Source organism: Fusarium odoratissimum, assembly GCF_000260195.1.
Source record: "Fusarium odoratissimum NRRL 54006 unplaced genomic scaffold supercont1.66, whole genome shotgun sequence".
Lineage (NCBI taxonomy): Eukaryota > Fungi > Ascomycota > Sordariomycetes > Hypocreales > Nectriaceae > Fusarium > Fusarium odoratissimum.
In genome coordinates this window covers 71,610-91,627 of record NW_022158740.1, presented here as the reverse complement: position 1 = coordinate 91,627, position 20,018 = coordinate 71,610, and the positions used below count along the sequence as shown (strand labels likewise).

Sequence of the window (20,018 nt, the reverse complement as noted above, 5' to 3'; positions counted from 1 at the left end):
TGCTTGTTGATGGATTCGTGTCCTCCATCCAGTCAGCAGTCGCGGCCTGGCCGTTCTGTTGCTCTAAGTCTTCGGACCCTCCGCGTGCTGTGGCTCTGTCGATGGGTATCGTAGCGCCTGGCCAACTCTGCATCCCCTGAAAAGCCTTTTCCCGCTCGCGGGAGAGGCTGATTTGCTGCGACTTGATAGCCCTTAGTTGCTCTTGCCTTGGCGTTCCCGTACTCGAGACGGTCCTTTGAGGAGGGCTAAGGCCATCGTTCAGGATGATCGCGGCATTCAGGCCCTCCTCGGACGCCAATGCGGTCTCCTGGAACTGGTACATTTGCTGGACCATTGCGGAGATCTCTTTCGACGCGGCCGTTTTCACCGTTCGTGTTATCGCATTCCTCAATACATCGATCAGGCGGGTCGTTGTACCGATGCCATCCGGCCGATACACTGCTGCGTTGTGCGACCCATTCCTGTCGGTGCTGTGCGATCCGGTCACATCAGCAATCGGATCGCTTTTGCCTGACAGGACCCCCCACTACCGGGCATCCAACGCCCCATCCTCGGCGGATCGCCGCAGCAGTTGTATGTTATCTGCTAGCTATGCAATGCGCCTGGGAGGACACGCCTTGTGTCTTTTCCAGATGTTGTTGATGTCATCAGATGCCTCGCACAGGAACATGTCCCATGGACAAAGAGCGGAATGTGTTGTACTGCTGATCTGAAGCAGGTTGCGTGAGTCAGTAGGGCTCTGCGTCGCGGCCACACAATAGCCTGTTGCTTCGGTCGCTGCAGCGTCTGATCCATGATTTGGATGATGGCCAGGACCTGTCTACTTCCACTTCACCAGAGGCGATACCCTGCCCCTTCCACTTCAGCTTGACGACCGATATGTAGTCGTATAGAGCGAGACCCTCCAAAGCCTGCCGAGTTGCAGATACGCTTGTAACAATGAGATCCTCTGTCCCGCCTTGCCCAGCATGACCGTCTCTCCAGCCTGCTCGTATCCGTCAACCCTACCAGCAGCGAGTCTCAAGAGGTGCCATCACCGGAAGACATGCCAATACATGGTGCACACGTTCAGGAACATCCAGGCACTGCTGTTCGTGAATTCCTTGCCACAACCCTGGCAATAGGCCACCACCTCGACCTGCGACAAAGCTCGTCCCGTGCAAATTCGATTGGCGACGCACAACAGGAGCTGCCAAGTTTCATTTTGTCTCTCCGCGTTTCCAGTCGAATTTCGTGTGTCATTCGGCTGACTTCTGGCCTTGCCGTCACTCAGGAGCCAGATCAGCTCTTTGACTGCCACGATCCTCTTCCACACCGGGTCCTCAACCTTGGTCGCAAGATTTGTCACGTAATATATCAGCGACAAGCCCTTGCATTTCGTCACGATGAAAGAGATGTCGTAGTTGTGTCGCAACCCCATAGCCATCGCTTTGTTTCCTCGATTCACTAGCCCGTGACCGCGTCGGATGCGCAGAAGTCCGTCCTTCGTGAAACATGTCATCTCTACCACTTGCCAAGGTGCGCCAAACCGGTAAGCATTTCGTTCTGTTGTCTGCCAATGACATACTTGACGTACGTTGGACTATGCGTGTGGACTTGTACGGCGCCGGCACAGAAGTTTGCCTCCTCGAAAGATGCGGCGAATTGACGCGTATTGCCTATCAGCCTAGAAATCCCTGCCGTTACCGACGTCTTCGCTCGCATGACAGCCGATGCTCCTTCGTCAAGATCCTACTGGACGTGTCAGTTGTTCTCGGTTCTATGCCTCGACTTGGTGAACGACGAACCTCCGAGAATATGCTGTCCACGTAATCGATCACTCGTTTCCGGTATGCGACGTGCTCCTCTCCCTGAATGTCCCTCGAAAGGGTACCTAGATGCATGTTTCCCTGGAGCCAGAGGAGGCCGTGAAGGTGGAGAGCACCCCTCTCGTTCGTCTCTGCCACCACGTTGTACTGGCTGACGAGGACAAACACCGACTCCTCCCCAACGTTCACGTAGGAGTTCAAAACACATGGACACTTCCCGGTGGAAGAAGATGGCCAAACTAACAGAATCTGATATGGCGAGTCGGGCCCTCTTGTACGCTTGATCAAGACCTAGAAACTTTTCGGCTTCCTCGGTTTCGCGGGTACGGCACGCTGTCAGCTTCAGCTTGATCGGGTTAGTGATATCATTCTGGTTGAGCATGAACCAGATCGCAGGAATGCTGTAACGAACTATCAGGGGACTTGATCTTCCGCCGCATGGTCAATCGACTTTCCCTTGACATTGGTTGACGATAGCCATATAACGACAGGCTCCTCAGCAGCTGGTTTACAGCCGGATCTGCAGTCTTACCGGAGGACTCCAGCTCGATACTCGCCTTTTCGAGCCTTGCGGCTGTCAATTCCTTGATTGTGTGCTCTACTTGTGGAAAATCGCTTTTTCGGATGCTTGCCATACTCACTCGGCGGTTCCTCGACCGCACCCTTATATTGAAGACGAGAAACAGGAAGACGAGATGCGACGCAAATCCCCCACCGTGTCGCTGCACTAGCTTTGCCCGTGCTTCTGTCAGACATTACGTGTACTTGGTCCATTGATCCAGATTGGTATATTCATTTTGTCTTATGTTCAGGTTCTGCGCCTTAGAGGTTTTACCATTTCGTCTGTGATCTTAAAGTATCCCTGGTTGCACGTAACACCCAGTGCCTGTTCAACAGCTTCTAGGGTCATGTTCCGCGATGAAACCAGCCGTCGCACAGCGAACTCTGCCTCGCAAATTTGGAGAGCAGCCTCTCTCTCAGCAACGGCCCATTCTTCGACCTGTCGGGGTCCGCCCATACCTCTGGGGAGCAAACTGGGGAACGCTCTTGGCAGGTACCACGTATCGAAATGATCAGCAAAATCCTCGCCGCGAGAAACAGCAATGCAGGGCTCGGCAACTCGGTCATGCCACACCTTGGTCAACGCTCTTCACGCATTTATGCGCCCCTGGTCCTCGACCGCGGCCACGCCCATGGACTCGAGAAGATGTCGCAGTTTTCCAGCGTCAGTTATGTCGGGCCAGCCATCCAAGTCGAATATACCCGATGATCCGGTCTCGTAAAGGCGCTCGCCCTTGTCATCAGCCCCGCGCCCATCGTCCCTATTGACGCAATCGTAACCGGTGGCCACACCAGGTGCGTTTTGTTCCTTTAACAGCGCCCTAACTATCTCCTGAATGTCGATCGGATCGTGGTCGTCAATGCCACGCTCTGTTGGCGGGACGATATGTGCCGTCTGCGTCTTCTCCCTCGCCGATGGCTCGTTCCGCTCCAATCGCTCAAAGACTTGGGACGGCACGCCGTGTGCTGGTGTATCCCAGCTATTCATTTCAGCTATGTCAATAATGATGTCGTCATATAAATGGTTATGCCTCTTCAGCCACAGCAGCGCTTTCTTGACGACTCTCCGCCGCACTGATAATAACGCCAGCAGATCGCTTGGCGCCGGTTTTTCCCTGGCCCTGCCACGACACATGGATATCATCCAGCACCTTTAACAGCGGATGGGGGAGAACATTCTTTACGAGCTCCTGAACGTTGTTCGGGAACCCTGTAATGTGCCCTTTCACATGCCTTGGGTACGTGACGCCCTGTCTGTGTCCGTCTGAGATGCTATATCTGGTGATGAAGCCGTAACACGAGTTCAGCGCAATCAGCTTCTCTTCAACGGGGGTAAGCCCTTCAACTGTCGGGAAACATATGCTCGCAACCCAGCCACGTATGGAGCTGCGCTGCTGGAGACAACACAGCTCGCCTGAGGTGCCTCAAGCAGTCCGCACAACCGCGAATATTCTGCCCCGCCGACAAGCACCGAGGACATTTGAAGGGTGAGTCGCCTGGTTTCTTGATAGGAATTGCTGTCCACCAATCCCACCCGACATCCTCTAGCTCGACCCCGCCGTACCTCCGATAACAGAGCAGGCAAGTGAGAGTTGGCAATGTCTTCATGTCATGGAGCGCCTTGTAGAAGTTCTGAACGGTCTTGACCTTCCTCTCATACGGCACTGACTCGCATCATTCCTACCTATGAGACAATCGTTCCTTCTCGGCGAACTCTACTTCCAGCGCCTGCAGAATGTTGGCAAAAACTTGGACCTGGACTTCCTCGCCAATGCTCTGGCGGTCTTCTCTTCCGATATGCTTCGGCCCCGACCGTCCTGCCTCGCATTTCACCCTTTTATGCCGCGACCATACGTGATGGAAGCTATGGGGGCTTCGGGAACCTTTTTGGCAAAGCCAGTACCCATGCTATATCTAGATCCTGCCCATTTGTTATCTGTCTCGACAGATGACCAGCCAAGCTAACACACTGCTAAGCAAGACGGAGATCAACCCCAGGTGTGGAAGTCCTTGGGCTTCTTTATTTTGCAAGTGAAAAAATTATTTGTAATGAAATTCAGCAATAGGGGTAGAAGTTGCTCACATAAGTGAAAAGGCTTCTACCAGGTCCCAGCCATAACAAACCGGCGGTCAGGTCACTACGCATAAGACATGTTCGATAGACGCATTCGACCAGGGGCTTCCGTCATGCCACCTCTATTATACACCTCCAGATACGCTTAAGAGCGTGATACAATGGAGTGGCGCTCTCGGCTAATTTGTTAGCATTCTAATTCTGTACTAGAGCAATACGAAGTAGAGATGGGCAACGTAAGAACCAGTCTGTGTCTTGCCCTAGATTATTAAATAGGAGGACTACAGTTCTTTTCTTGTACCTACACTCTGAAGTGGTATTCGTACTACCAGCTGGAACCGGTCTTTTGGGACGCCCTTGTCTGTAGGTTGGTAGCAAGTAAGCCCAAGAACACAGGTAATAGAAACTGACCCGCCAGCGCGGAGACTTGGGGTAAGTTCACCAAGGGTGCCGAGACCATGAAACATGGGCACGAGGAGAATTGGGCCGGGATTTTGGAGAAGTAAAACAAAGACAAGGGGATGCGAGAGTAACTAAGTGCAGTTAACAGCACTTTGAACTTAAAGTCTAGGTTATAGTTACATAAGATTGAAAACTGTTGTGTATCTTTATACCTGTTTGAAGCAGAATTATCAGTCGACAGCCAGCCGTAAATAATGATCATTTCAAATGCGAATGGGGTGATTCATGCGACATTACGTAGAGATAATCTAACAATACAGGAGGGGAATCTATTATTCATCCATTTCATGGTAGAAAGAGTAGCGGCCTTGTCAAGAGCTTATAATAAGAAGGCGTTTGCGTCGCGATATCCTAATTCATTGTGTAGATGTACTATATAGGTGCTCTTAACTAGCTTCTCTTACAGCTATAGCCGTTCGAGTCTAGTGAAGTAGACTATAATGATACGAGTAACTTTACATAATGCCCCCATCTCAAGCAATTTCCTCAGCTATGTCATAGATTTCGTACTGTATGTCTTGCATATCAGCTCTCATATCCTCTATTGCCATTGCTAAGTCCTCAAGTCTTCTAATTAGAAAGTAAAAGTGGACCTGGCCTCGTGAGCTCCTGTGGACGTCTCGATGGCGTGTGTTTGGGGTCGGAGACTCGCTTGAGCTGGCGAAACTGGCTCCCTCAACATTCTGGGGTGCCCTGCGTTCGCCGCGCCTTGTTATACGTCCGTATCTTTGGCTCAACGTTGATTGAGGAACTGGAGGGGTTTGCGGAATCGAGATTCCACTATCCCCATCAGAATCAGGGACAATGAAGGCATCAGAATCACCGCTATCGTCTAGGCCACGTTCGCTATGTTCTACAGGGTATTAAGATCTATCAATGTGCAATTTTAAGATTAACACCCATACCTAAGGCTGAACCCGCTTCGCTCATCGAATCGACGAAGGCTTCGTGGTCATGAATGCGGCGATACATTGTTGGGTGGTGTAATAATATTATACTGCCACTAGCAAATAAGTCGCGTCTCTTAGCGAAAAGGAAACACTGGAGGGAAGGGGGGATTCTATAGATATATATACCACAGCTACATCATATGTATTGTTATGTCATTTGCTCACAAAGCTGTATCGTCGTACTACTTCAGCGTCGATTTGCGGCTCAAGCAAAACTTGGCCATTACCCCCGGTCAGATATCGTGGAATCGCACTGGATCAAGCATAATACGAAATGGTGCTTTTCATGCCAGATTCACTTCAAGTCTAGTATCAGTCATCTGCATCTACATTGCAGGAGCGGATTGTAAAGGTCCAGAGGATCCTCTGCCCTGTCTGCGTTTTATATAAAGCGTTATTTTGAACCGTCTTGCTGTGTGGAGGTCAAGGGGGGACAGAGGACGTGTAGTTTTTCAACTGTTTTTTGTTTACTTGAGCCCGTATAAGTCATCACGAGTACTTGAGATCCTTTTTGGCCAGAGTAAAGATGACAAATAGATGTTTCCGTGGGAGCTATGTAGTATGAAACGATGGCCAGCCGATTACATGGCGCATCAAATCCACCACTGGACGTAACTGCAGTTCCATTAGAAATTTTTGCATTTTGACACTACTGTCACTTAGCCTATAGTGTTCGTTATTGCGCCATATCAAGTACAGTACACACATTACCTTGTGCTTGTCACCTTTCCAGTCACGAACAGTGGGGTTGGGTAGAGCCATATGTGGCAATTAGACTAGAGGTTCAGAGGGTCCAGGAAGGTACACCATGCGTGACTCGTGCTCGCGCTTTAAATATCAATTCCAAAGAGGAAGGTTTACGATATGTACCAGATTACAGCATCAAAGTTACCAATACAACATAAAATTCATTACCAAAGCTTATCATATCTGATATTTAAATTTTGAACTCTATGCATCATAAACTTGCTGGCTAGAAACGAAATAGTTCATGACAGAATTGTTGAAAATTGTGAGCCGCCCACCAACATGTCCACTATGCTTTTAAGATAGGAAGACTAGCGTGCAGAACCTTATCGAACAGGAAGGATCAACATATCATCGGTGCTGCGAACAGCTAATGCTGTATCACTTACAACATGCACCATGCGTGAAATATAAGGATGACCTTGTGAGTCCCGAAGTCAACTAAGAAGAGCAGCCATTCTTGGATGGGAAGTCAGATATTTACGATGGTACCGTACAAACACGCATAACCCATCCACATCACTCGAAATTGGCAAATAATCCAATAGGCGATTTTGCAACGTTGTTTCATGCTGAATTGTACACCAAGAGCCAATAAGCTGTGGTTTCAAATAATATAAAATAGATGACTTCTCTCATAATGGCGTTTGTTTTTGTGTTTAGGCGCGAAAGAGCGTTGATACTTGCTCCTGACCTCAAGTATCTTCCCCCACGTCCTGCTTCGACTATCAATGAAGGAACATGTCAGATACGGGTCTTGTCCCAACTACAACAATGAAGTCGCGCAAATTTCTCGTAGAGTAGATCATCAAGTGCAGCAGCTTGGGGGTAGAACCAGCGTTTCCCACAGTTCCATCACTTATGTGAATCGAGGTGACGATCAGGTGTCGCTTCGAAGAAGGATCGTAGAACTCAACCGAGAGAACGGGAGCCTGCATCATGAGGATAAGTACTTTGCTACACTGGCTAACGATGTACTAGTATCTCTTAAATCTTCGATCCAGTCTTGTCTATCCAAAATCCCTGACGCTCTGCTCTATGATAACACAGCTACCTTGCACGGCAGCGAAGTGGGGAGTAGCACCTCGCAAGTGTTCAGGCGCCAACGCCCGCATACTGACCCTCTCTTGAGCCTCAATCAGTGTAAGGCTCAAATTGACGGTTTCGCTAATGCACAAGACCGCCAGGTAAATTTGGTGTCTTCCTGGTGTAAGGGTGCAAGAAACCGTCCCTTACCGCCGACTCCACACCCAATGTCGAAGTCTATGCTCGAGAAGTTGGAGATTAATCTCATAAGACAAAATGGGATGATGAGACAATCAATCGCATTGAATAGAAAGCTCGTTTATCGGGTGCTGCTGCGTTTGGTTTCTCAGATACGACAATTGGCTCTGCGCTCCGATCGGTTGTCACAGAGGCAAACCTCTTGATTGAGCAATTGAATACCGACTGGCGACAGTACGTTGAGGATGTTATCAAGGAGAAAACAGATCTAGAAATCCAGGACTTAGGTATCGATTTAGCCTGCAGCTTAGATGCCAAATATCACGCCGGAAACATTGACAATGGATCAAAGTCAAGACTACGTGATTCGGATCTAAGTTTGAGCTACGAGCCAGACTCGATGGAGCCAGACTATAGAATAAGTGACCATATACCTCGTTCCGCTACGCAGGCAGGTGGTAGAGATTCCAATTCACTGAACAGCCCATCCATGAATCGAGGAAGTTTGAACATGGGAAAGAGCAAGGAGGATCAAGGTCAAAGCTGGCCTTATGTAGAACCTCTTCGAATAGCTTATCCGCAACCTCGGCCTTCCCCAGGTTGTGATACTGCGTCGTCGAAGGCTAAATTAAGGCAACGCCTCGCCATGCTTCATTATGAGCGCATGTACTACAGGAGACTGGCCAACGAGGCAGTCGTCCGATTTGTACCTACAATAAAACACCACGTTCACGAGGTCCGGAATCTTTTGCACGAGTATAGCGCGGAGGAGAATAGACTCAGGGGCTTACTCCAGCAGCAGATAAACCTTCGAACCACTCAGCATCCTAATGGCGATGGATAAGGACCAGACTTGTATGCGTCATATCAAGATAGCACTCTATGTCAATACTGTACTGTACTGTTAATCGCGTAGATAAGGCCTCGTTTCGAAATCCATCACCTCTCCCTTTCTTTGTTCGTTTTGCTATTTCTTTTTTCTTCCAGAATCACGTTCTTTATGGTGCTGCCTCATCAGTAATCAGAGAGCATTCCTATGGAATATAACCTCCGAATGGAACAGTAGTAAGGGGAATACAACGTGGTAGCGATGTGAAGCGTATAGATACTCATCAGTAGAACTTCGTTTAGTGCAGGATAGTGGAAAGTACCCTACAGTCCATCATCACAATCAACGTCAACGTTCTCGTAAAGGTAAGGGCAGGTTTGGAGCTACAATGGAGAGGGAGCCTCAAAAGGCCGTCCAGTTTCGAATTCACACTAAAAAATATATCCGCTGCTATTGTGCTGCTATTGCCACGCCCTCAAGTTTCGTAGAATGAGTGAGAAAGGGCTATCGCTTACAGTACATCTCCGAGTCAAGTCAATCTTGCCACTACCCTCAAGAGCAGCTAGCATTTCGGAGAGTCAAACAATTCAAGTTCGTACACAACAGAAGAAAGCAGCCGTTCACATGCGACAGAGAAGCCGAGAACGTAAATGGACTCCTGGGTAGAAGTCGACTACATATCACATTCATTGCGGGCGGGGATGAATATTTATACCGTCTCTTGACTTTCAACGTCAGTGCCTTGAACCGAACTGACTTTATTAGTTTTTTTCCGCTTCTATCTTTCTCGTCCGCCAGCCAGCGATCCAATGGGAAGCAGCTCGCTCCCTAGCGTTCCTTCGCCACCGCGCGTTGCGCCACCGCCGCACGCAATGACCGTTGAGCAGCTACTCCATTTCTTACAAGAGAGGAGCCATCTTCTTACGCTGGAAAATGAAAGATTGCGCCCACAGTACGAGTTTCTCCAGGCCTCAGTCGATCAGAAAGAGGCTACGTCGAAATGGCAACAGTGGCTCATCCGCTTAGGAGAGGAGCATGTGACCTTGCTAGAGAGAGTACTTCAAGGGCAGTCAACTGAGACGGTGTCGGCGACGGAATCGCCGCCACAGTTCATGGAGCATCAGTTTCGGCAACAGACATGCAGCTCACCTCTGAACACACCACCAAACCTGAGACTTGAGTCGAATCAAGACGGCGACAGTACATCGTTTGCGGCCGGTGTAACAGATGATGATGGCAGACGAGGGATCATTCAAGACGATTTGGAAGTGATGCAGCGATGCGCCGAATCAGAAGCCCTGGCTTATTTAGCATCCTACTGTTAGCTTCATTTGAATTGAGTGGAGAGAGATTGCCTTTTATTGTTTTCCCGGTAACCGCCTGCAACATATACCAGTAAACGTATATATCGGCGCTTCTTGTCGGCGTGATCATTGAATACAGCCTACGTATCCGTCTCTACCCGCGCGAGCTATTCAATATAACTCACCCTTTGATAAGAAAACTCTTGTTTTTGTCCCCAGCTGGTAAAATTCTCCATTCGCCTAGCATCGATATTGTTTTAGTTTGGGTCTGCCCTAGGAGGTCGTCATGAATGGGTCGAGGTCTGTATCCCTTCTCTGTCCGGCACAGCGAAAGGCGGTTGTAACTTTGCTTTGCAATTTGGAGATTCACCATGTTATTATTGCATCACCATCCAATTGTCTTTGCGAACTCAAACCTGACTCGGTATAATATTTGTATGTTGAGCCATGTCATTAAACTTATCCCCCCGTCGTAACGTGGTACCACTTCATCTCTCCATGTATGTACAGACACATATGTATACATAAATATGTGTAGATATCCATTCCCAGTGCGTCCAGCTAGACCTGAGGATCGCCTTCGGAACTTAGCCTTTACGAGCCGATATTTTCGGTTCCTCTGGTATTGCTCATCAGATTGGAAGGGTCCACGGTAGAGTCCAATCCCATCTGCAAAGGAGCACCTCGGCCTGTGGCTCCCTGTGCATGAAGGTTGGTCTGGCCACTAATCGCGCGTACTATGGTCTCACTTATCCGTTGCGGTAATTGATTGTTGCTGTAGATCCTGTTAGCTATATTAGAGGAAAAGTAGGAAGAAGAAATGCTACAAAGGGTGAAGGGAACAGAAACGAGAGAGAAGAAATCCCTAGTGATCAAGTTAGGACTAAGACGTACTCTGTTCTAATCTGCTTCAAGGCGTCCAAAAGCTCTGTTCTCATCTGCTTCATGCTTTCAAGAAACTCTGTTCGCATTTTATTAATGCTTTGGAAAAAGGATTAGCCAAGGAAGAACGATAGAAAATGAAGAAGAAAGAAAAGAAAAGAAAAACAAAGGCTCGACAGATACGCCGACTCACAGTGTCAAGGTTGCTTTCGATCTGAGGTAAAGCTAAGGTGTCAGCTTCAAAGTGGTGCAGTGGTGTAAGGCTGACTCACTGCTGGTTTATTAGGGCTTCCAGAACATAGCGGCCGTCGTCTTGCGGCTCTTGCGGGTCTCCAAATTCTTCATCGTAGCTAGGTCTGTACTTCTTGTCAGTCTAACTTCGTTTGCGTGGTCCGTGTGATTGACGTGGCAAGGCGAGCAAAACGAAGGATTACGTCAAACAGTGTGGAAGAAGGCAAGTATAGATGGGATGAGAACAAGTACAGTGACATTCAAGAGAATAAAGGCGGAACGAATGGAAAAAGAGAGAGAGAAAGTAAAAAAGGTCAAAGAGAGAGGGAAAGAGGGAAGGGGGAAGGGATGGGGGGAAGACAGAAATAGGACAAACTCTTCATCATGGTAAACCATCTCGTCATCTTGCTCGTCCTCGGGAGTAGCGACAAGCTGAGGCTGCCGATCATACATACGATCACGAACTGGCATCATTCGACTTTGCCGAATGTTATCGACCGGCAGCCGATAGCTCCCCAGTGAACTAAATTGGACATCCTGAAGCGCCTTACGAGCAGCCCGTTTAGGCCTGCACCGGGTGGCCCTCCTAGCAATACGCTGAGCCGCCTGCGGTGCTAGCACTGGACGGTGCGACTGGATATAGGCTTGCGATGGTCTGGGCTGTGAAGACTCCATAGAAAGAGAATTAGATAGAATAGATCAAGGCACTTGTATAAAAAAGAATGACAGAAGGAGTAGAGATAGATGGGGAAAGCAAGAGCTGGCCGGTAAGGAGACTGGTCGAGTGACTGAGGGACTGTGCCAGAGCTTACCGTGCAGGTGCAGCGATGAATGTATCAGCGTCCAGTTCTTCCCTTCAACGCAGCTTTATATGTAGGGAATGGCTGTTACCGACAGTCTGGTTCAGCGCAGGCAGCTGCAGCCCTCCTGTTGGGCGGCCGACGAGTCGAGTAAGTACCCAGCCATCGTGGGAGGAAGATACCGTAACCTTTCACAAACATTGTGTACCTTCCGAAAGTCCTCAGCAACATGCCCCTTTTGGACTTTGATCGTTTTTGTTGAAGCCATCCAAAAATCGACAATATACAGTCGCGATGCACCCGTCCGTTTTCTACGCTTGCCTACTGTCCTACAAGTTAGCACCGTTTGGCACCGTCCAGACTTTGGCGTCATTTCGCAGGTGCTACTAAAGCGTCCTTTCTAGACCTAGGTACTCGCTCTCTCTCTCTCTCTTTTTTTTTTTTTTTTTTTTCCCCTTTTTTTTCTGAAATCGGACATTTTGTCCGTTCGCCCTGGGACGACAAGCTGATCGCTTGCTTCGTTAGCGGAAAATCGCAGCTGCTTCTGGTATGGCTGTTGAGGTTGAAGAACAATAATTTCGGGGGACTCGTCCGCTCACTCCTAGCGCACGTTTGGTAGCGGAGTTACTGGCATCCATCTTCTATGGACCTAATCTCTCATCTCAATGTTGGGATGTTGCTGCATGCAGCAGCATGTTACCGTAGTGGATACCATAGGGCAATGGCGCTTTGACAAATACAATTAACTACCCCATTTCTCAACGGTGGAAGCGGCTCCGAAAATCTTCGGACAGGCACACGCAATGCTGAAAGGTTTCGGGGCCATCCTATTCTGCTGACTCGTTTCGTTGCAGATCATCTGGCCGCAATTCACTTCCGGCCCGCCTGGCTTGACCCCACATGTACAACGTCAACCAAAACTGGCGGGGGCGGTTGAAGCCAAGTGCGTTTTCTAAATCCGAATTTTGGCTTGGAAACTACTGCACAAGGCAACGCGCACAGTCAGTTTAAGCTTGTCATCCCACGTTGTCAAGCGGCATGGACCCATCCATTACCCAATCACCGCCAAAAGAGACTTGGCTATCAGCATGCTAAAACAGCAGGATATACTAAAACCCCCGATCTTTGATAGACTCAACAAACGGCTCACAATGGCCCAGGACCGAGAAGCTAGGTAAGAATAACAATAACAAAATATAAATAGGTATGAGTAGTTATAAGTAAATATGAGTGGATAAATAAAAAAGAATAAAAAAACCTTCCGGATTCTTTCACGCTGGTGTAGGAGGGCGCACTACAATGCCGATTGATATGTGTCGCAGGATAAGGCATGATCTACGGCCTCAGAAAACAACTGCGTTAGTAATCTAGCTATATGCTTTACGTAACTCTGCGGAATGGAATACGCCGAACGAGAGAAAGCTTGGCAACAATCAATCAATACATTTGTTTGCTGCTGCTCATCACTTTCACTTTAACCCTTCAAGCACGCTCAGTGCGATACTATGCCCCCGCTTCATCATTCGTATTGGCGCTCATTTCCAATCCCGAGGACCAACAGCCGCACGGCCGAAATACTTCGAGTTTCTAGGGCCAAGCAATTGGAGAGGATGGGAGTTGGTAACCCCCAGAGGTATCAACTGGAGAGACTGTTTGATAGCAAATAACCTACGGCGGCTTACAGGCCATTCTGACACCAGAATAAACGTGTGATACCTTGTCCAGCGTTGACACCATGAATCGAGAGGTTACGAAGATTAAAATAAAGCTCAAGGTAAGGGAAGAGAAAACCCAACGCCACGTAGAGACGAGGAGGCACGCGATGTTCGGTAATCTACGACAACGTCTTGACACCCTCTCCTACCCCAAGTTATTTGATTTTCTAGAAGGTATCAGAATTCGAGGTTCTTTGAGACCGTATCATTCTATCACACAGTTAACGCGAGATAGTATTTGGTGTATTGTCAAGTCGATGGCTGGTAACTCTTGTCGTTGTTTTACAGTTCTTGTGGTGATCTCCTATCACGGCGAATACGAGCCTTCCTGCCCTTCTCCGGTGGAGTTCATCATTAACTCCGCAAATCAAGTGTTCCACCAGCGAGCGACAGCTGACAAGCCCGTATAGAGCCAGCAACGGTTTCGTGATCTCCTCGCCCGGGCCATTCTTAGTTCGGCATCGGGGCCGCTTGATTTTGCTTGTTGACACAGATTCTGACAGCCATGATACCCCTGTGCTAGTGCGCGTGCTGTCATTCCGGATAACTTGCCTAGCTTCAGTCTAACCTAGACGATCTACGTGGTCCGGCACCAGTTCTTCAGCGCCTCGCTTCGTTCGACCTCGGTCGCTAGTCAGTGTCAAATTTTAGCTTCTCTGTGGTTCACACGATACCCCGCAATGTGGGGGTGACATGCAGTTCATTTACGATTCACGTGAAGCACATCATCGAGCCATGAAAGCATGAAGGTGGATAGATAGACAAGCAAGAAAGCACAGACGCAGACAGGGATATTACGAAACTAATGAAGGGGAGCGACAATATACATAATAAAAAACAATAAAAAAATAGAGAAAGAAAGAAACAAAAAGAGGGGAGGGAAAGCCGGAGACCGGGGAACAGGGGAACCGGAATCACTTTGGCATGCAGAGTCATTTCGCAAGTTATTTTACAGGACCCAATGAAACGAGGTCCCCGCAAGAGTTTCTTCTGCTCTAAGAGTAAAGCTTCCTTCAACGGTGCGTGAGTCAGGGCCTTCGCGTCGACACTAAATCAAACGCCACCTGAAAATAGGGCGCTGCGCTGTGCCATAAACGCCCTAGATCATCAGTGCAATGGTGCTTAGTCTCCGAGCGACAACGTCCGCTTCCGCCGCGTCAATTTTCCGCTCCTCTGATCAGTGACAGCTCCAAAAGTAAAGTGGATCAAGAAGCCGTTTTCGCTACTCAGGTCGGGACTTTACCTGCATCGCAGCGGAGCCGAGCGACATCCTAAAATGGGTCACCCAGCAAGAAAGACGGAAAAGTCGAAATAGAACGTGGTGTAATGGAATCTCTACCGCACACACAGTTCTCAAAGACAGTCATTGCTGCTGACAACTACAGTTTTGAGTATGCGATTTTCCTACCTCACAACGGACTTGCAAACTGCAGTAAGCCCCGCGCATTGTGTATGGTAGGAATCCAGACGGTATACGGCGTAATTCTTGGCTAACGCACAATAACCAATCGTTATGCTTGGCTTTACGGCTTGTAGAAGGTCACTGTAAGGCTGACTCGCACCGTCATGGAGGCAACTACATTGGGACTAGTGCCTATACTCGCATACACTTTCCAGGTACATCTCCTGTGCGGCTTAGAGTAGGCTTATAGGCCAATTCTGCCACCTAAAGTGGACGATATGTCTGTCTAAAAGGTAGATATATGTACCTCCAGGACTCAACTATTTTAGAAATAAAGAGAATGTTGTCGCAAGGAGGAAAATGCCTATGCACTATACTGTACATTGAACTGTAGAACATCCAGTGGCGCATCGGACTTGACCATTGGACAGCACGAAACTACAGGCTACCCTACACTAGCTAGCATCCTACATTGGCAGAAATGTGCCGCCAAGAGCTCAAGGCCCGACTACCCGGCCACTAGAACACCGACATGACCGTGTCGCTGCACAACGCCCCGACTAACCGTTCTTGGCAAGTCTCGACAGTCGGGTAACGGTGCGACGAAAGAAGGACGAAAATGAACTCAGTTCAAGTCATTGGGCGTGGCAGGAAAGCGTTGCGATCGAAATGGGCCGTTGAAGCCAAGTGCGGCTTCTAAATCCAAATTTGGCTCGGCAGCTGTCGCACAAGGCGCGCGCGCTTTAGGCACGTCATCCCACGTTGTTCCAGCACCAGCATGACACCATCATCCAATCACCGCCGAATGAGGCTTGGTTGTCTGATAGCAAATAACCTACAGCGACTTGTCACTGTTGCTGTTATTTTACAATCCTTATATGGTTATTTCATATCACATCGAACACAAGTTTTCCTGGCCTTCTCCGGCAGAGTACATCATCAACTCCGTAGATCAATTGTTCCACTCGCGAACGACAGATTCTCACTGCCATGATACCCCTGTGCTAGTGCGCATGTCCGGGTAATTTGCCTAGCTTCAGTCTAACTTGGACGATCTGCCGTGGTCCGGCATCACTTCTTCAGCGCCTCACTTCGTTCGACCTTGGTCGCTAGTCAGTGTCAAATTTTAGCTTTTCTGCAGTTCACATGATATCCCGCAATGCGGGGCCATATGCAGGTCATTCATGATTCATGTGAATCACATCATCCATTAATAAACCATGAAAGTGGATAGAGGGGGGAGTGGGGAGGGAAATACTGCGCAATCGTTTACACCAAAATACGCTTATCTCCTGCCTATTTCCTTTCGCTGTTTTATTTCACCCACGAGAGCCGAGGCATTCGTAATTATTTCCGCGGATTGATTGTTTTACGCGGAAGGATTTTCTGTTCTGAGAGTACGGAGTACGGAGCAAAATTTCCTTCAACGGTGCGAGAGTCGGAGCCTTCCTTCGACACTAAATCGAGAGCCAGAAGAAAATACGGAGCCACGCTGCGCCATAAACTGCTGTCGGCGCCATGATTCTTTCTCTCCAATCGATAATGTCCACTGGATCTGCCGCATCTGCTTCGGCTTCTCCGGCAGTTTTTTATTTTTTATAAAATAAGGAACAGTGGGTCCGGACCTTACCTACATCAGCAACGGAACAGGATGATATCTTAAAACAGTCATTCAGTAAGAATGAGGGAAAAGGTCGAAATAGAACGAGACGAGATGGAGTCTCTACTGATCATATGGTTGCTAAGACGGTCATTGTTGCTGGCAGCGACATTCAATTGTAGAACGAACATGCAATCGAGTATCGCCACTTCACCAAGTGGCATGAACAAAACTACAGGCTACCCTATACTACTACTTGCACCTTCCGCTCCAAAATAACATGCTCTTTGTTAAATTCTAGGGTGGGGACCTTTGGATACATGGCTGTACTTTATAAGCAGATGTTTTGTCAGGATTAGGCCGTCTTATGGGCTCATAACCAATATCTGGCTGATCGAGCGAGGTATCCAGAAGTACCGCCGCTGCCTAGGGGTCCGGGCGCAAATCCGGAGAAGTGGAGACATATTAGCCATGCGAATTGAGAGTACTCTTACCTCACATTAGTCACATAGATACCTTGATACGTACGCTACCACGACCTGATAAATGTGTACGCAGTGTTGATATGTACAATTAATCGACATTTGGGGCCATCTTTTATTTACAAGGTTATTGTATGAGAGGAAGGTACAAGTGCTCAATACTGTCCTACCACTACTACGAGCTTTGTTTCGATCAGACGGAAAATGTACATAACATGACATAACATAACATAACTACTACGAGCTGGTATTTTACAATGGCAGAAATGGGCCGTCACAGGCGTAAGCCCTGGGCCACTTGATCGGCGATTAAAAGTCCGTTTTGACCGTTGCGGTCTGCACCAGGGGAGGGGCAAGCAGAAATACGGAAGAACGGAAGGCCGAAATAGGATGTCGAAGAACAAAATTGACAGCGGCACCGCACAATCGAACCCACAGTCAGGGTTTGAAAAAGATGTTGGCTCTAGCAGACACTTGATCCACCTCTACCACGGATTTGCGTCTCATATTCCTCGTCCATCCTCTCGCTCCAACCGTGTTGACCTATCTCAACGTCGATTTCGTCCCGACAGTCTGGCACCGTGATGGAGAGGTGGAAATTAAACCTGGATTGCCTGAGGACTTTTTGCAACGACCATGGAGTAACACCGACATGACCCGTTCCGCTGCACGACGACCGACCAACAGTCCTTGGCAAGGCAAGCCTGGAAAGTTCGGCAATGGCTCGACAACGAAAGAAGGCCGAAAATGAACTCGAATCAAGACATTGGCCTGGCAAGAAAGCATAGCGGGCGAAATGGGTCGTTCTGTGCTGCAAGAGAGTCGCGAGTCCGGTTCGGGACAGGACGATTCATCCACTTAATTCCGCCGTTTCGTTCGAAAGATGGTCTACATTCGATACATACACAGCTTCCATATCTTGGAACAGCATCGAGACCAAGACTATACTGTTTCGTCTCTGCTTCCATTCCGGCTGAAGAGGCAGACATGGCGCCTCGGAAGACTCGTTCCAGGTCCCCCCACCCAGAAGATCGAGCATGGGTGAGCCAGACCATGCGCAAGAGAGGCATGACGGCGATCAAGAAGAACTACCAGTTTGGCAAAGACTGCGGTACGATCGCCGTGCTACTGTTCTACAACAAGATCCATGGATTCTGGGACGGCTCAGTGTACACCCCGGACGGGGAATCGCTGCCGGAAAACACGAACGACGTGGTAGGTTCAGAAGCGCAGAAGCACGGAAGGCTGAAGAAGCCGATTGGGCAAGTCACTGACCGAGATGGTGGTTGCAGATTCACGATATTTGGCGGAGGCAGGTTGTGTCTAATGGCGAGCTTGTTCTGCGGCCAGCGAGACAACGGAAGAAGGCGGCCAATACGAAGCCATGCCGAGTCACCAAACCAGCGCTGAAGCCATCACCCCGTGTGCTCAGTCTTCGCAGCAGAGGTCGTCAGGGCGATGGCACATCAGGGCCTAGCGCCTCACCGACCCAGCCGCAAATCATCGTCGCCGGCGACGGCGAATCCGAAGCCGAAGACGATGGCGAGAATATCTGGGACGTTCCAGCCAGTCCAGCGCCGAGGGTGACCCGACGCCGGGGTCGTGACAATGCTGGCCCCGGAGAGGCCGCGACAAGAATCCGAAGGGAAGCACCCCTCGACGCTTGCGCGGATCATGGTGTTCGCGGTGTTGACAGTACCGATGGTCATATCGACGGCAACGACAGCGGCAACGGCAACGGCGAAGATGATGACCATAACCACGGTTACGGAGGCGGTGGCCGTCGTCGTGAGGTTCCCGATCGAAGCGAGCCGGCGGAACTGAACAATGCTGCCTCGAGTCATCTTCATGATGATGTACCAGATGATCAGCACATCGTGATGCCATACACTTCTATGGCAGACGAGGATGCGGAAGGCGAGCCGTGGTATGAGCCGACCGCACCCTTTGCTTCCATGGCTATGAATGGCCAGTCGGATGATGCAGTCCAGCGTAGTCACGGCGATGAGCCAGGATCTGTCGATCTGACGACGACGATGGCAGAAGATGACTGGATGCAGTCGGCTATGATGGACTTTGGCCAAGTGACAGATTTCCCTGGCGCACATCACTGGGGTGACATGCTGGAATTTGATCTAGACAACATAGGCATGGACATGAACGTGGACTTGGGCATGGACATGATGGATCAACTTGACAACGGTCACCTGCCCATCGATATGATCCATCTTCCCTCAGCCGACCCACATGTCGTCCCTCAGGCTCCCATCGAAGCCGAGGGAGGGCTGGGCGACGGTGGACTGGCGAAACGCGATACCGACGCTATTGCTGATGCTGGTAATGATGCCGCAAAACTTACACAGTCCACGATTGCGACAGCCAGCGACAGCCACCTGCCCTCCGCCCAGTCAAAGAGTGACATTGAGATGCAAGCGCGGACTCCATCAGACGAGACTCATCCCAGCCCGCGGTCGATCGCTGCGACAGGTTGCCCTGACAGTTCGAAGCATACCACGACGACGGCAGAGGACGGACCGCAGTCGGGTCACTTTGCTGGAAACCCGCTGTTATCGATCATCACTAGAGCATTGTCTCAGATGAATTGTTACGAGGATGCTGGACCAGATATGAACAATAAGACAAGTTGGCCAATGGGAAGTCAGGGCATGATCGGTATGCCGTCCGCGATGCCGGCCTGTTGAGTATGAACTTCAAGCGTACACCGGTCTTCTTGATCGGTCTTCTCTGATGTGCTCGTAGTTGTACTTTCTTTCTCCTCTCTTTTATTCATTCAAGAACGAAAATGAAGAGGGCAGAAAAGGAACAGCACGATAAGTTTTGATGGATGTCTTGATGGATGTCTCGATGGATGTCTTGATGGATGTCTCGATGGATGTCTTGATGGATGTCTCGATGGATGTCTTGATGGATGTCTCGATGGATGTCT

General features: G+C 49.3%; 10 protein-coding genes across 12 annotated transcripts; 7 read left to right on the top strand and 3 right to left on the bottom strand.

The window, feature by feature from the left end:
- Positions 1–263: 263 nt before the first annotated feature.
- On the top strand, positions 264–713 carry FOIG_16136 (uncharacterized protein; the record flags this gene model as incomplete). Its single annotated transcript, XM_031217567.1, has 1 exon — positions 264–713. One exon carries the CDS (start codon positions 264–266, stop codon positions 711–713), a length of 450 nt encoding a protein of 149 aa, XP_031052766.1.
- A 790-nt stretch (positions 714–1,503) lies between these two features.
- Positions 1,504–2,564, bottom strand: FOIG_16135 (uncharacterized protein; the record flags this gene model as incomplete). The annotated part of the gene is made up of 4 exons (XM_031217566.1): positions 1,504–1,731; positions 1,788–1,982; positions 2,053–2,209; positions 2,341–2,564. The coding sequence occupies 4 exons, from the start codon at positions 2,562–2,564 to the stop codon at positions 1,504–1,506; spliced, it is 804 nt and encodes a 267-aa protein (XP_031052765.1).
- Positions 2,565–2,726: 162 nt separating this feature from the next.
- On the top strand, positions 2,727–3,137 carry FOIG_16134 (uncharacterized protein; the record flags this gene model as incomplete). Its single annotated transcript, XM_031217565.1, has 1 exon — positions 2,727–3,137. One exon carries the CDS (start codon positions 2,727–2,729, stop codon positions 3,135–3,137), a length of 411 nt encoding a protein of 136 aa, XP_031052764.1.
- Positions 3,138–5,078: 1,941 nt separating this feature from the next.
- On the bottom strand, positions 5,079–6,402 carry FOIG_16133 (uncharacterized protein). The gene is made up of 2 exons (XM_031217564.1): positions 5,811–6,402; positions 5,079–5,758 (listed from the first exon to the last, which is right to left on the bottom strand). The coding sequence occupies exons 1-2, from the start codon at positions 5,875–5,877 to the stop codon at positions 5,379–5,381; spliced, it is 447 nt and encodes a 148-aa protein (XP_031052763.1). The 5' UTR covers positions 5,878–6,402; the 3' UTR covers positions 5,079–5,378.
- A 931-nt stretch (positions 6,403–7,333) lies between these two features.
- On the top strand, positions 7,334–8,032 carry FOIG_16132 (uncharacterized protein; the record flags this gene model as incomplete). The annotated part of the gene is made up of 1 exon (XM_031217563.1): positions 7,334–8,032. One exon carries the CDS (start codon positions 7,334–7,336, stop codon positions 8,030–8,032), a length of 699 nt encoding a protein of 232 aa, XP_031052762.1.
- Positions 8,033–9,527: 1,495 nt separating this feature from the next.
- Positions 9,528–9,980, top strand: FOIG_16131 (uncharacterized protein; the record flags this gene model as incomplete). The annotated part of the gene is made up of 1 exon (XM_031217562.1): positions 9,528–9,980. One exon carries the CDS (start codon positions 9,528–9,530, stop codon positions 9,978–9,980), a length of 453 nt encoding a protein of 150 aa, XP_031052761.1.
- A 21-nt stretch (positions 9,981–10,001) lies between these two features.
- On the bottom strand, positions 10,002–12,276 carry FOIG_16130 (uncharacterized protein). 3 transcript variants are annotated; one of them, XM_031217559.1, is made up of 5 exons: positions 11,449–12,187; positions 11,114–11,197; positions 11,035–11,055; positions 10,854–10,940; positions 10,002–10,743 (listed from the first exon to the last, which is right to left on the bottom strand). In XM_031217559.1, exons 1-5 carry the CDS (start codon positions 11,745–11,747, stop codon positions 10,554–10,556), a joined length of 681 nt encoding a protein of 226 aa, XP_031052758.1. In that variant the 5' UTR covers positions 11,748–12,187; the 3' UTR covers positions 10,002–10,553. The 3 variants fall into 3 exon arrangements, with proteins under 3 accessions (XP_031052758.1, XP_031052759.1, XP_031052760.1); XM_031217560.1 differs by having other exon boundaries at positions 10,252–10,734; positions 11,449–12,276; XM_031217561.1 differs by having other exon boundaries at positions 10,252–10,940.
- FOIG_16129 (uncharacterized protein) lies at positions 10,896–12,300 on the top strand. Its single transcript, XM_031217558.1, has one exon. The coding sequence runs from the start codon at positions 11,953–11,955 to the stop codon at positions 12,274–12,276; it is 324 nt and encodes a 107-aa protein (XP_031052757.1). The 5' UTR covers positions 10,896–11,952; the 3' UTR covers positions 12,277–12,300.
- A 5,423-nt stretch (positions 12,301–17,723) lies between these two features.
- On the top strand, positions 17,724–17,822 carry FOIG_16128 (uncharacterized protein; the record flags this gene model as incomplete). The annotated part of the gene is made up of 1 exon (XM_031217557.1): positions 17,724–17,822. One exon carries the CDS (start codon positions 17,724–17,726, stop codon positions 17,820–17,822), a length of 99 nt encoding a protein of 32 aa, XP_031052756.1.
- Positions 17,819–19,917, top strand: FOIG_16127 (uncharacterized protein; the record flags this gene model as incomplete). Its single annotated transcript, XM_031217556.1, has 2 exons — positions 17,819–18,286; positions 18,364–19,917. 2 exons carry the CDS (start codon positions 17,819–17,821, stop codon positions 19,771–19,773), a joined length of 1,878 nt encoding a protein of 625 aa, XP_031052755.1. The 3' UTR covers positions 19,774–19,917.
- Positions 19,918–20,018: the final 101 nt, after the last annotated feature.